Below are 15,229 nucleotides of genomic sequence, written 5' to 3'. Positions count from 1 at the left end.
TCGCCCGCTCGCCCGCTCGCTCCGGGGGATTCCCAGGAACTCGCTCAGCCGCTCGCGCCGTCCCGAGCACTCGGGGACATGTCGAGGTGGGCGGAGGCCCGGTGGGCCGGCGCCAGACGGCGGACGGCGGCCGCGGCACACGCGCCCTCCTCGAGCTTTCCCCGGAGACGCCTCCCTTTACACGCGCCCCGAGCCTGAAGGCGCTGCCACGGCGAGGAGGTACCGACAGGGAACAGGACGCGCCGGTAAGCCCGCTCGGCCCGCCGCCCCTTCCTCTGCGCGCCCACAAGCCGCGCGGACTACAGCTCCCAGCGTGCCCCGCGTCGGCCAGGCGCGGCCTGGCATGGCGCGCAGCCGCGGGGCAGGACGGGAGCAGTAGTCCAGCAGTGACGAGACTGGTCCGTCCGCGCGGGGTATGCTGGGAATTGTAGTCTGCCAATGGGCGCTGCTATGCTTTGCGCGGCGCATTTCGGGAGCTGTAGTCTGTAAATAGGTGGCGCCTGTGCGCGGCGCGGGGCGTGCCGGGAGCTGTAGTCCAGCGCGCGGGGCATGCCGGGACGGCACTTCCTGTGGGTCCGCCCGGGACCGGGGAGACTTTTCCGCCTCCTTTTCCCGCTTTTTTCCTTCCTTTTCCTCCTCTTTTTTCCCCTCTTGTTCTTCCTCCTCCCGCTCTGCTTCTCCCCCTCCGCCTGCCACTATCCCCCCCTTTGCGGTGCCGCTTCCCGCTGCGCTTGAAGCTCCTCTTCCTCCTCCTCCACTTCCTCTTCCTGCTTCTTTCACTTTGTTTTGCTTTCCGCTCTCCCATTTCCGTTCCCATTCCTGAATTTTCCCTTTTTTTCCCCTTTCCCATTCCCATTTCTGTATTTTTCCTCTTTTCCTCTTTCCTTTTCCCATTCACACTCCCATTTCTGCATTTCCCCTTTCCCATTTCTGAATCTTCCCGTTTTCCTTTTCCCATTCCCATTTCTGCATTTCCCCCTTTCCCTTTCCCATTCTCATTTCTTTATTTTCTCTCTTTTCCCGTTCCCGTATTTCCTTTCCCCTTTCCATTCCCATTTCTTTATTTCTCTTTTCCCATCCTTGTATTTCCTTTTTCTGTTTCTGTTTCCCATTTCTTTTTTTTCCCTCTTTTCCCATTCCTGTATTTCCTTTTTCCCTTTCCCATTCCCATTTCCCTCTTTCCCGTCTTTTCCCATTCCTGTATTTCCCATTCTCATTCCCCTCTTTCCCCTCTCTCCCCATCCCTGTATTTCCTTTTTCCCTTTCCCATTTTCCTCTTTCCCCTTTTTTCCCATTCTTGTATTTCCCATTCCCATTTCTTTATTTCCCCTCTTTCCCCATCCCTGTATTTCCTTTTTCCCTCTCCCATTTTCCTCTTTCCCCTTTTTTCCCATTCCTGTATTTCCCATTCCCATTTCTTTATTTCCTCTCTTTCCCCATCCCTGTATTTCCTTTTTCTCTCTCCCACTCCCATTTTCCTCTTTCCCCTCTTTTCCCATCCCTGTATTTCCCACTCCAATTTCCCTCTTTCCTCTCCTTTCCCATTCCCGTATTTCTTTTCCCCTTTCCCACTCCCATTTCCCTCTTTCTCCTCTTTTCCTATCCCTGTATTTCCCTTTCCCTTTCCCATTTTCCTTTTTCCCCATCCCTGTATTTCCTTTTTTCCTTTCTTATTTCCATTTCTCTATTTCCCCTCTTTCCCCTCTTTCCCTTCTTTCTCCATCCCTGTATTTCCCTTTCCCCTTTCCCTCTTTCCCCTCCCCGGTTCCCCGTCCCCGGTTCCCCGGTGGTCCCAGTCCCCGTTCCCTCCCCTTCCCCGTTCCCTCCCCGGTGGTCCCAGTCCCCGTTCCCTCCCCTTCCCCTTCCCCGTTCCCCGGTGGTCCCAGTCCCCGGTCACTCCCCTTCCCCGTTCCCTCCCCGGTGGTCCCAGTCCCCGTTCCCTCCCCTTCCCCTTCCCCGTTCCCCGGTGGTCCCAGTCCCCGTTCCCTCCCCTTCCCCGTTCCCTCCCCGGTGGTCCCAGTCCCCGTTCCCTCCCCTTCCCCTTCCCCGTTCCCCGGTGGTCCCAGTCCCCGGTCACTCCCCTTCCCCGTTCCCTCCCCGGTGGTCCCAGTCCCCGTTCCCTCCCCTTCCCCTTCCCCGTTCCCCGGTGGTCCCAGTCCCCGGTCACTCACCTTCCCCGTTCCCTCCCTGGTCCCCGTCACGGTCCCAGTCCCCGTTCCCTCCCCTTCCCCTTCCCCGTTCCCTCCCCGGCTGTCCCAGTCCCCGGTCACTCACCTTCCCCGTTCCCTCCCCGGTTCCCCGGTGGTCCCAGTCCCGGTCACTCACCTTCCCCGGTCACTCACCTTCCCCGTTCCCTCCCCGGTTCCCCAGTGCTCCCAGTCCCCGGTCACTCACCTTCCCCGTTCCCTGTCACGGTCCCAGTCCCCGGTCCCTCACCTTCCCCGTTCCCTCCCCGGTTCCCCGGTGGTCCCAGTCCCCGGTCCCTCACCTTCCCCGTTCCCTCCCCGGTTCCCCTGGCTGTCCCAGTCCCCGGTCACTCACCATCCCCGGTTCCCCGGTGGTCCCAGTCCCTGGTCACTCACCTTCCCCGTTCCCTGTCACGGTCCCAGTCCCCGGTCACTCACCTTCCCCGTTCCCTCCCCGGTGGTCCCAGTCCCCGGTCCCTCACCTTCCCCGGTCACTCACCTTCCCCGTTCCCTCCCCTCCCTCTGGAGCAGCAGCTGCACCGGAGCCGCCCCGGGAGTTTCCCGGCCGGGGAGGGAGGATGAAGCTTCTGGAGAATTCCAGCTTCGAGGCCATCAACTCCCAGCTGACCGTGGAGACCGGCGACGCCCACATCATCGGCAGGTCCGGCCCGGGAGGGCCCTGGGAACCTGGGAATCTGGGAATGCTGGGCTGGGAATCTGGGAATGCTGGGCTGGGAACCTGGGAATGCTGCCCTGAGAAGCTGGGAATGCTGGGCTGGAAATCTGGGAATGCTGGGCTGGAAAGGCCCTGGGAACCTGGGAATGCTGGGCTGGGAACCTGGGAATGTTGGGCTGGGAACCTGGGAATGCTGCCCTGGGAACCTGGGAATGCTGCCCTGGAAATCTGGGAATGCTGCCCTGGAAATCTGGGAATGCTGGGCTGGAAATCTGGGAATGCTGGGCTGGGAACCTGGGAATGCTGCCCTGGGAAAGCCCTGGGAACCTGGGAGTGCTGGCCCTGGGAATGTGGGAATGCTGCCCTGGGAACCTGGGAATGCTGGCCTGGAAAAGCCCTGGGAACCTGGGAATGGTGCCCTGGGAATCTGGGAATGTTGCCCTGGGAGAGCTCTGGGAACCTGGGAATGCTGGCCCTGGAAAGGCTCTGGAAACCTGGGAATGTTGCCCTGGAAAGGCTCTGGGAATGCTGGCCCTGGAAAAGCTCTGGGAATGCTGCCCTGGGAGAGTTCTGGGAACCTGGGAATGCTGCCCTGGGAACCTGGGAATGCTGGCCCTGGGAAAACTCTGGGAACCTGGGAATGCTGCCCTGGAAAGCTTTGGGAATCTGGGAATGCTGCCCTGGAAAAGCTCTGGGAACCTGGATATGCTGCCCTGGGAATCTGGGAATGCTGGCCCTGGAAAAGCTCCAGGAATCTGGGAATTCTGTCTCTGAGAATCTGGGAATTCTGTTTTTGGGAATCTGGGAATTCTGTCCCCATGAAACCTGGGAATTCTGCCCTGGGAAACTGGGAATACTGCCCCCCCCTGAAACCTGGGAATCTGGGAATGCTGCTCAGTGGAAAGTTCAGGCAGTCTGGGAATTTTGTCCCCATGAAACCTGGGAATCTGGGAATTTTGCCTTGGGAAATGCTCCAGGAATCTGGGAGTGTTGCCCCGGGAGCATCGGGAACGCTGCCCCGGGAAAAGCTCAGAATCTGGGAATGCTGTCCCCCCCAAAACCCAGGAATGCTGCCCCAGGAATCCGGGAATTCTGCTCTGGGAAATCTGGGAATCTAGGAATGCTGCCCTGGGAAACCTGGGAGCCTTGGGACAGCTCCTGCTATTCCAGGGCTGGAGCAGCCCCAGATTCTCTGGGAATGCCATCCCAAAACCCCAGCATTCCATGGGAAGCCATTCCTTGGTCCTGTTCCTCCAGCCTTTGCCCTAAACCTTTCTTGGGCTCTCCCAGGAATGCCCTGGAAAACGCCCTGGGAGGGGCTCTGGGATTCCCCTGGAAAAGGCCTTGGGGGGCTCTGGGATCCCTGGGATTCCCCTTGGAAAAGGCTGTGGGAGAGTTTCTGGGCTCCCCTGGGAGGGGTTTTGGGATCTCTGGGTTCCCTTGGGAGGGGTTTTGGGATCTCTGGGATCCCTTGGGAGGGGTTTTGGGATCTCTGGGATCCCTTGGGAGGGGTTTTGGGATCTCTGGGATCCCACAGGATCAAGACCTACTCGTGCAAGTTGGCCGGGATTGACAGGGATCCCCTGGGAGGGTTTCTGGGACCCCCCGGGAGGGTTCCTGGGGTCTCTGGGATCCCCCTGGGAAGGTTTCTGGGATCTTCTGGGAGGGTTCCTGGGATCCCTGGGAGGGTTTTTGGGGGTCTCTGAGATCCCAGTGTGGGTTTTTGGGATCTCTGGGAGGGTCTCTGGGATCCCTGGGAGGGTTTTTGGGGTCTCTGGGATCCCTGGGAGGGTTTTTGGGGTCTCTGAGATCCCAGTGTGGGTTTTTGGGGTCTCTGGGATCCCTGGGAGGGTGTTTGGGGTCTCTGGGGTCCCGCAGGATCGAGAGCTACTCGTGCAAGCTGGTGGGCATCGACAGGGATCCCCTGAGAGGGTTCCTGGGGTCTCTGGGATCCCTGGGAGAGTTTTTGGGGTCTTTGGGGTCCCTGGGAGGGTCTCTGGGATCCCTGGGAGGGTTTTTGGGATCTCTGGGGTCCCAGTGAGGGTGTTTGGGGTCTTTGGGGTCCCTGGGAGGGTTTCTGGGGTCCCAGTGAGGGTTTTTGGGGTCTCTGGGGTCCCTGGGAGGGTTTCTGAGGTCCCAGTGAGGGTGTTTGGCATCTCTGGGGTCCCGCAGGATCGAGAGCTACTCGTGCAAGCTGGCGGGCATCGACAAGCAGCTCTTCAAGCAGTTCTGCCAGGAGGGGCAGCCCCACGCGCTGGAGGCGCTGAGCCCGCCCCAGAGCTCCGGCCTCAGCCCCGGCAGGTGGGAACTGGGGAAACTGGGGAAACTGGGGAAACTGGGATGGAGGCGCTGAGCCCGCCCCAGAGCTCCGGCCTCAGCCCCGGCAGGTGGGAACTGGGGAAACTGGGGAAACTGGGATGGGAACTGAGAACTGGGATGGAGGCGCTGAGCCCGCCCCAGAGCTCCGGCCTCAGCCCCGGCAGGTGGGAACTGGGGAAACTGGGATGGGAAACTGGGAACTGGGATGGAGGCGCTGAGCCCGCCCCAGAGCTCCGGCCTCAGCCCCGGCAGGTGGGAACTGGGGAAACTGGGGAAACTGGGAACTGGGAACTGGGAACTGGGATGGAGGCCCTGAGCCCGCCCCAGAGCTCCGGCCTCAGCCCCGGCAGGTGGGAACTGGGAACTGGGATGGGAACTGGGAAACTGGGGTGGGAACTGGGATGGGAACTGGGAACTGGGATGGGAACTGGGGTTGGAACTGGGGTGGAGGCCCTGAGCCTGCCCCAGAACTCCGGCCTCAACCCTGGCAGGTGGGAAACAGGAACTGGGAAACTGGGATGGGAAACTGGGAAACTGGGATGGGAACTGGGAAACTGGGATGGGAACTGGGAATTGGGAACTGGGGTGGGAACTGGGGTGGAGGCCCTGAGCCCGCCCCAGAGTTCCGGCCTCAGCCCTGGCAGGTGGGAAACTGGGAACTGGAATTGTGGGCACTGGGAACTGGGCAACTGGGGTGGGGACTGGGAAATTGGGAAAATGGGGTGGGAACTGGGAAACTGGGATTGTGGGCACTGGGTTCATGGGATGGGCACTGGGATCGTGGAATTGGCACCAGGATGGACCAGCCCTGGGATCAGCCCGGGATCTCTGGGATCAGCTCTGGGAGTTTGGGATCAGCCCCAGGGGCTGCTCTGGAATTGTGGGATTGGCCCCAGGAGCGCTGTCCCCCAGTGTCCCTCTGGTGACACTGGTGACATTCCCAGGCAGGGGGAGGGCCTGCTCAGTGACACTGGTGACACTGGTGTCCCTGTGGTGACACTGTTGTCCCCCAGGCAGAGGGAGGGCTTGCTCAGTGACCCTGGTGACACTGGTGACGTTCCCAGGCAGGGGGAGGGCCTGCTGAGTGACATGGTGGCACTGTGGTGACACTGGTGTCCCTGTGGTGACACTGGTGACATTCCCAGGCAGGGGGAGGGCCCGCTCAGCGACACTGGTGTCCCTGTGGTGGCGCTGGTGGCACTGTGGTGACACTGTTGTCCCCCAGGCAGGGGGAGGGCCGCTCAGCGACACTGGTGACCCTGGTGTCCCTGTGGTGACCCTGGTGACACTGGTGACATTCCCAGGCAGGGGGAGGGCCCGCTCAGCGACACTGGTGACACTGTGGTGTCCCTGTGGTGACACTGGTGACACTGTGGTGACACTGGTGACACTGTGGTGTCCCTGTGGTGACACTGGTGACACTGGTGACACTGTGGTGTCCCTGGTGACACTGGTGACGTTCCCAGGCAGGGGGAGGGCCCGCTCAGTGACACTGGTGGCACTGGTGTCCCTGTGGTGGCACTGGTGTCCCTGTGGTGACATTGTTGTCCCCAGGCAGGGGGAGGGCCCGCTCAGTGACACTGGTGACACTGTGGTGTCCCTGTGGTGACACTGGTGTCCCCCAGGCAGGGGGAGGGCCCGCTCAGCGACACTGGTGACACTGTGGTGTCCCTGTGGTGACCCTGGTGTCCCTGTGGTGACCCCAGTGTCCTTTTGGTGTCCCTGGTGACATTGGTGACATTCCCAGGCAGGGGGAGGGGCCGCTCAGCGACACTGGTGACCCTGTGGTGTCCCTGTGGTGACACTGGTGACACTGGTGACACTGTGGTGTCCCTGTGGTGACACTGGTGACACTGTGGTGTCCCTGTGGTGACCCCGGTGACCCTGGTGACACTGTTGTCCCCCAGGCAGGGGGAGGGCCCGCTCAGCGACACGTGCAGCCGCAAGACGCTGTTCTACCTGATCGCCACCCTGAACGAGGCCTTCCGGCCCGACTACGACTTCAGCGCCGCCAAGAGCCACGAGTTCAGCCGCGAGCCCAGCCTCAACTGGGTACTGGGACGGACTGGGAGGGACTGGGAATGACTGGGGGGGCCTGGGAGAGCCACGAGTTCAGCCGCGAGCCCAGCCTCAACTGGGTACTGGGAAGGACTGGGAGGGACTGGGATGGGACTGGGAGGGACTGGGAGAGCCGCGAGTTCAGCTGGGAGCCCAGCCTCAACTGGGTACTGGGAGGGACTGGGAATGACTGGGATGGGATTGGGAGAGCCACAAGTTCAGCCGTGAGCCCAGCCTCAATTGGGTACTGGGGGCACTGGGAGGGACTGGGATGGACTGGGAATGACTGGGGGGGCCTGGGAGAACCGCGAGCCCAGCTGGGCGAGTACCAGCTGGGTACTGGGACAGACTGAGAGGGACTGGGGGGGACTGGGATGGGCTGGGAGAGCCACGAGTTCAGCTGCGAGCCCAGCCTCAACTGGGTACTGGGGGCACTGGGAGGGACTGGGATAGGGGTGGGATGGACTGGGAGTGCCACGAGTTCAGCCGTGAGCCCAGCCTCAACTGGGTATGGATTGGGGGTACTGGATGGGACTGGGAGAGGCACAGGTTCCCCTGTGAGCTCAGCCTGAGCTGAGTACGTACTGGGAGGGACTGGGATGGGACTGGGAGAGGCACAGGTTCCCTTGTGAGCTCAGCCTGAACTGGGTACGTACTGGGATGGGACTGGGAGAGGTACAGGTCCCCCTGTGAGCTCAGCCTGAGCTGGGTACGTACTGGGAGGGACTGGGATGGGACTGGGAGAGGCAGAGGTTCCCCTGTGAGCTCAGCCTGAGCTGGGTGCAGAGCATGGAGCGGGGTGGGGTCACCTGGACTCACCTGGGGGAGCAGGAGCAGGCCGGGCTTGGAGCAGGAGGAACCCTCAGACTCCAGACTCATCCAGGCTGGCCCTGCACATGGCCAGGGATGGGGCAGTTGCAGCTTCTCTGGGAGTCCTTTCCATCCCTTCCCTGCTCCCAGAGTGAGGAATTGCTTCTCCAAATCCCCCATCCTGCTGCAGTTGGAAACAGCATTCCCTGGCCCTGGGGGGCTGCTCTGTGCCCGTGCCCACTCCCCTGGAGCCCCTTCAGTCCCTGCAGGCTCCGTCCAGCCTGGCCTTGGGCACTCCTGGGCCGGCCCTGTTCCTGTGTCACCCATTCCCGGGCCAGCCCCATTCCCATTTCCATGTCCCTCGTCCCTATTCCTGTTCCTGGGCCAGCCCCGTTCCCATTTCCAAGTCCCTCGTTCCTATTCTGTTCCCAGGCCAGCCCTGTTCCCATGTCCCACATTCCCCTTCCCGTGTCCCTTGTCCTGGTTCCTGTGTTCTCTGTCCCCATTCCTGTGTGCCCCGTTCCTGTGTCCCCCATCCCCATTTCTATGTCCTTTGTCCCCCTTTCTGTGTCCCTCATTCTCGTTCCCCTGCCCCTCATCCCCATTCCCATGTCCCCCGTCCCCGTGTCCCTCGTCCTGGATCCCATGTTCCCCATCCCTGATCCCATGTCCCTTGTTCTCAATCCCATGTGCTACACCCTGATCCCATGTCCCTTGTTCCCAATCCCATGTGCTACACCCTGATCCCATGTCCCTTGTCCTGTTGCTGGGTCCCGGGTGGTGAATGCCGTGAACTGCAGCCTCTTCTCGGCCGTGTGCAAGGATTTCATCCTCGTTCCAGTGTCCCTTGTCCCCAATCCCATGTCCCCTGTCCTCGCTCCATGTCCTCTGTCCCATCCCAGGTGGTGAATGCCGTGAACTGCAGCCTCTTCTTGGCCGTGCACGAGGATTTCATCCCCATTCGGTGCCCCCTGTCCCATGTCCCCTGTCCCCAATCCTATGTCCCCTGTCCCCATTCCATGTCCCCTGTCCCTGTTCCATGTCCCCTGTCCCATCCCAGGTGGTGAATGCCGTGAACTGCAGCCTCTTCTTGGCCGTGCACGAGGATTTCATCCCTGTTCCGTGTCCCCTGTCCCCGTTCCATGTCCCCTGTCCCTGATCCATGCCCCCTGTCCCTGTCCCATGTCCCCTGTCCCCAATCCCATGTCCCCTGTCCCCGTTCCATGTCCCCTGTCCCCGTTCCAGGTGGTGAATGCTGTGAACTGCAGCCTCTTCTCGGCCGTGTGCAAGGATTTCATCCTCGTTCCAGTGTCCCTTGTCCCCAGTCCCATGTCCCCTGTCCCCGTTCCATGTCCCCTGTCCCCGTTGCAGGTGGTGAATGCCGTGAACTGCAGCCTGTTCTCGGCCGTGCGTGAGGATTTCACCCCTGTTCCATGTCCCCTGTCCCCAATCTCATGTCCCCTGTCCCTGTTCCATGTCCCCTGTCCCCATTCCATGTCCCCTGTCCCCATTGCATGTCCCCTGTCCCCGCTCCATGTCCCCTGTCCCCGTTGCAGGTGGTGAATGCCGTGAACTGCAGCCTGTTCTCGGCCGTGCGCGAGGATTTCATCCCTGTCCCATGTCCCCTGTCCCCATTCCATGTCCCCTGTCCCCATTCCATGTCCCCTGTCCCCAATCTCATGTCCCCTGTCCCCGTTCCATGTCCCCTGTCCCTGTTCCATGTCCTCTGTCCCCGTCCCATGTCCCCTGTCCCCATTCCATGTCCCCTGTCCCCGTTGCAGGTGGTGAATGCCGTGAACTGCAGCCTGTTCTCGGCCGTGCGCGAGGATTTCAAGGCGCTGAAGCCGCTGCTGTGGGACGCGGTGGATGAGGAGATCTGCCTGGCCGAGTGTGACATCTACAGGTACGGGGCCACCTGGGGCTGGCCCTGGCCCATCTTGGGGGATCTGACCCCTCCTGAGGGATCCCAGCCTTTCCTGATCTCGGGGGCTCCTGACCCTGCCTGAGGGATCCTGACCCATCCCAGGGGATCTGACGCCTCCTGAGGGATCTGACTCTTCCTGAGGGATCCCAGCCTTTCCTGATCCCGGGGGATCCTGACCCTGCCTGAGGGATCCTGGCCCTGCCCAATCCCCAGGGATTCCAGCTCTTCCTGAGGGATTCCGGCCCTGCTCGATCCTGAGGGATCCTGGCCACTCCTGATCCCCAGGGATCCTGGCCCTGCGCGACCCTGGGGGATCCCAGCCCTTCCTGATCCCTGGGTTCCTGGCCCTTCGTGAAGGATTCCAGTCCTTCCCAATCTCCAGGGATCCCAGCCCTGCCCGGTCCTCGGGGATCCCAGCGCTTCCCAATTCCGGAGGATCCCTGTCCTTCCCAATCCTGAGGTATCCTGGCCCTTCCTGATCCCTGGGGATCCCAGTCCTTCCCCATCCAGAGGGATCCCAGCCCTTATCCTGAGCAATTCCAGCCTTTCCCAAGGGATCCTGGCCCTTCCCAAGAGATTTTGACCGTTCCCTAGAGGTTGAGGCCCTTTCTGTGGAATTCTAGCCCTTCCTGAGGGATTCTGGCCCTTCCCCATGGAATTCTGGCTCTTTCTGTGGAGTTCCAGCTGTTTGCCATGCAATTCTGGCCTTTTCCCATGGAATTCTAGCCCTTTTTGAGGGATTCTGGCAGTTCCTGAGGGATTCTTGCTGTTTCCCATGGAATTCTGCCCTTTCTCGGGGAATTCTGCCCCTGGACAGGCATTTTTTCCATAAAAAGTGCTGTTTTGGGTGTGAGGAACGGCCAGAGCAGGGCAGGTGTTGCTATCATGGGGAGGACCTGGGGTTGCCATCGTTTCCCAACCCCTCGGAATTCCCAGTCTCATAAATTCCCAATCCCTGGGATTCCCAACCCCGAGAGATTTGGGTGTTCCCTCTTCCTGATCCAGCTGGGATTTAGGGATGTCCTGGACACAGCCGGAGTGGGGTTGGTGTCACTGCCACAGAGCTTCTGCCACCTGCTTCCATCCCTTTGGGATTCCCAACCCCTGGAATTCCCAATCCCTGGGAATTGGCATCCCAGTCCCTGTCCCCTCTCCTCACGGCAGCCAGGATTTGGAGTGGCTTTCCCACTTTTCCTGTGCTCAGTCCCATCCAGGCCATTTGCACTTCTCCTGTCCTTAATCCCATCCAGGCTTTTCCCACTTTTCCCATTCCCCAGTCTTGTGGTTTCCCCAGTCCCGTTACTTTCCCACTTTTCCTGTCCCCAATCCTATGATTTTCCCACTTTTTCATTCCCCAGTCCCGAGCCTTTCCCACTTTTCTGTCCCAAATCCCATCGTGGCCTTTCCCACGTTTCCTGTCCCCAATCCCATCCCGAGCCTTTCCCATGTTTCCTGTTCCCAATCCTGAGCATTTTCCACTTTTCCCATTCCCCATCCCGTGGCATTCCCACTTTTCCTGTCCCCCATCCCGTGACATTCCCACTTTTCCCAATCCCATGACATTGCCCTTTTTCCTGTCCCCATCCTGTGATATTCCCACTTTTCCCTGTGCTGTGATGTTTCCACTTTTCCTGTCTCCCACCCCGTGACATTCCCACTTTTCCTGTCCCCACCCTGTGACATTCCCACTTTTCCCACCCTGTAACATTCCCACTTTTCCCAATCCCATGACATTGCCCTTTTTCCTGTCCCCATCCTGTGATATTCCCACTTTTCCCTGTCCTGTGATGTTTCCACTTTTCCTGTCTTCCACCCCGTGACATTCCCACTTTTCCTGTCCCCACCCTGTGACATTCCCACTTTTCCTGTCCCCACCCCGTGCCATTCCCACTTTTCCCACCCCGTGACATTCCCACTTTTCCCAATCCCGTGACATTCCCACTTTTCCCACCCTGTAACATTCCCACTTTTCCCAATCCCATGACATTGCCATTTTTCCTGTCCCCATCCTGTGACATTCCCACTTTTCCCTGTCCTGTGATGTTTCCACTTTTCCTGTCTCCCACCCCGTGACATTCCCACTTTTCCTGTCCCCACCCCGTGCCATTTCCACTTTTCCCACCCCGTGACATTCCCACTTTTCCCAATCCCGTGCCATTCCCGCTTTTCCCAATCCTGTGACATTCCCACTTTTCCTGTCTCCCATCCCATGCCATTCCCACTTTTCCCAATCCCGTGACATTCCCACTTTTCCCTGTCCTGTGACATTCCCACTTTTCCCAATCCCGTGCCATTCCCACTTTTCCCCTTCCCGTGCCATTCCCACTTTTCCCCTTCCCGTGCCATTCCCACTTTTCCCAATCCCATTCCCACTTTTCCCAATCCCATTCCCACTTTTCCCCTTCCCGTGCCATTCCCGCTTTTCCCCATCCCGTGACATTCCCACTTTTCCCGGTCCCAGCTACAACCCCGACCTGGACTCGGACCCCTTCGGGGAGGACGGCAGCCTCTGGTCCTTCAATTACTTCTTCTACAACAAGAGGCTGAAGAGGATCGTCTTCTTCACCTGCCGCTCCATCAGGTCAGGGGCGTGCCCGGAATTCTGGGGCCATTCCCAAGGGGATTCCTGCAATTCCAGGGGCCATTCCCCAGGGGATTCCCCAAAATTGCGGGGGGGCATTCTCCAGGGGATTCCCTGAAATTCTGGAGGGCATTCGTGAGGCGATTCCCCAAAATCCTGGGGGCATTCTTGAGGGGATTCCTGGGGCCCTTCCTGAGGGGATTCCCCAGAATTCCAGGGGGTGTTTCTGAGGGGATTTCCAGGGGATGTTCCCGAGGGGGTTTTCTGGAATTCCTGGGGTCATTCCTGAGGGGTTTCCCCAGAATTCCAGGGGCCATTCCCAGGGAGATTCCAGGGTCCATTCCCAAGGGGATTCCCAGAATTCCAGGACCTGTTCCCAGGGGGATTCCCAGAATTCCAGGGGCTGTTCCCGGGGGGATTCCCTGGAATTTTGGCCCTTCCTGCAGCGGCTACGCCTACACCCGGCCGGACACCGGGACCGAGCTGGACATGGACCTGGGCGAGGGCGACGCCGAGAAGGGCGACAGCGGCGACCCCGAGGGCGGCGGCATCGAGGAGGACAGGTGGGCGGGGCGGGGCGGGGCAGGTGGGCGTGGCCACGGGAGAGGCAAGTGACCCTCCCTGTCCTCGTTCCAGGCTGCAGGTGATGTGCATGTGAGATTCCCGGCGGGATCCGAGACACCGGGAACAGAACCGGCAACGGAACCGGCAATGGGACTGGAAATGGACTGGGAACGGAACCGGGACCGGGAACGGAACCGGGACCGGAACCGGGACTGAGAACGGAACCGGGACCGGAACCGGGACTGGGAACGGGACCGGGAACGGAACTGGGACTGGGAATGGAACCAGCACCGGAACCGGCACCGGAACCAGCACCGGGAACGGAACTGGGACTGGGAACGGAACCAGCACCGGAACCAGCACCGGGAACGGAACCGGCACCAGGAACAGAACTGGGACCGGGAACAGAACCGGCACTGGGAACGGAACTGGGACTGGGAATGAGCACTGGGAATGGAACCAGGAATAAAACCAGCACTAGGAAAGGAACCAGGAATGGAACCAGAATTGGGAATGGAACCAGGAGCAGAACTGGCACCAGGAAAGGAACCAGGAATAGAACCAGCACTGGGAACAGAACCAGGAGCAGAACTGGCGCCAGGAAAGGAACCAGGAACGGAACCAGGACTGGCAACCAAACCAGCAACGGCACCGGGAATGGAGCCAGGAACAGAAGCGGGAAAGGACCCGGCCCTGTCCTGGCGCTGCTGGTCCTTCCTGAGCCGTGTCCCCCCCGGTGTCACGGTGTCCCCACGTCCCTCCCTGGACACTGGAGCCCCCCAGGAATCCCGGAGCCCCGGAAGCTTCGCTGCACTTTATGGCTCCTGCCCTCGGCTGCACTGATCCCCGTCCCGCCTGCCCAGGCTCCTGACGGGCTCCATCCGTCCGTCCCGGCCCTGCTCGGGGCAAAACCCCAAATCCCGCCCCCAGGGACTGCCCCCCCCGGCCCCCCTCCTGAGTCCGTGTGTTTCAAGAGTTTGGCTTTGCTCTCCGTCTGCTCCAGCTCTGCTTTTCCTGCTGGGAGCTCACCTGGGCCAGGTGAGCCCCGTGCCTGAGGCTGGCGGGGCCCAGCTGCGCCTCCCCTGGGATCTGGGTCTGGATCTGGGGGATCTGGGTCTGGGAGATGTGGGTCTGGGTCTGGATCAGGGGGATCTGGGTCTGGATCTGGGTCTGGGTCTGGGTCTGGATCAGGGGGATCTGGATTGGAGGGATCTCACCTGCACCTGCCTTGGGATCCAGAGCAGGGATCTCACCTGGGCCAGGTGAGCCCCGTGCCTGAGGCTGGCGGGGCCCAGCTGCACCTCCCCTGGGATCTGGGTCTGGATCAGGGGGATCTGGATCTGGGTCTGGATCAGGGGGAAGTCACCTGCACCTGTCTTGGGATCCAGAGCAGGGATCTCACCTGGGCCAGGTGAACCCCGTGCCTGAGGCTGGCGGGGCCCAGCTGCGCCTCCCCTGGGATCTGGGTCTGGATCTGGGTCTGGATCAGGGGGATCTGGGTCTGGATCAGGGGGATCTGGGTCTGGATCTGGGTCTGGATCAGGGGGATCTCACCTGCACCTGCCTTGGGATCTGGGTCTGGATCAGGAGGATCTGGGTCTGGGTCTCGATCAGGGGTCCCACCTGCGCCTCCCTTGGGATCTGGGGGATCCCATACCTGCACCTTCCTTGAGATCTGGATGAGGGGGTCCCAACTGAGCCCTCTGTGGGAAGCGAATTCTGGTGGAATTTTAGAATAGAGGGGTCCCACCTCCCTTAGGATCTGGATCAAGGGGTCCATGGGAAGCAAATTCCAGTGGAGTTCTGGAATAGGGGGGATCCCATCTCCTTTGGGATCTGGGATCTGGAACGTGGTGGGGGTCCTACCTGCACCTCCTTTGGGATCTGGAGTGAGGGGTCCCATCTTCAGCCTCCGTGCGAAATTGAATTCCAGTGGAATTTGGGAGCGGGGGAGTTCCACTCTCATCCTGGAGGGTATCTGGATCAGGAGAGTCCCCGACCCCCCTGACTGCTCCAGGTGCAGATTCCGGGGTCTGATTCTGGCCCTGTTCCCACTCCGGATCCAGGGTCCAGCTGGCCACGCACAAGGAGGGGCCACTGAGCCCCCCCCA

At 60.6% G+C, this 15,229-nt stretch overlaps 1 protein-coding gene across 1 annotated transcript; it reads left to right on the top strand.

Annotated features, from left to right (window-relative positions):
- Window positions 1-110: 110 nt before the first annotated feature.
- MAF1 (MAF1 homolog, negative regulator of RNA polymerase III) lies at window positions 111-14,109 on the top strand. Its single transcript, XM_084214358.1, has 8 exons — window positions 111-245; window positions 2,718-2,847; window positions 5,035-5,163; window positions 7,089-7,233; window positions 9,831-9,952; window positions 12,435-12,554; window positions 13,001-13,117; window positions 13,191-14,109. The coding sequence occupies exons 2-8, from the start codon at window positions 2,765-2,767 to the stop codon at window positions 13,210-13,212; spliced, it is 738 nt and encodes a 245-aa protein (XP_084070484.1). The 5' UTR covers window positions 111-245; window positions 2,718-2,764; the 3' UTR covers window positions 13,213-14,109.
- The last annotated feature ends 1,120 nt before the right edge of the window (window positions 14,110-15,229 follow it).

This window comes from Fringilla coelebs (assembly GCF_963513975.1).
Source record: "Fringilla coelebs genome assembly, chromosome: 1".
NCBI lineage: Eukaryota > Metazoa > Chordata > Aves > Passeriformes > Fringillidae > Fringilla > Fringilla coelebs.
This window is presented reverse-complemented; position numbering and strand designations above follow the sequence as displayed.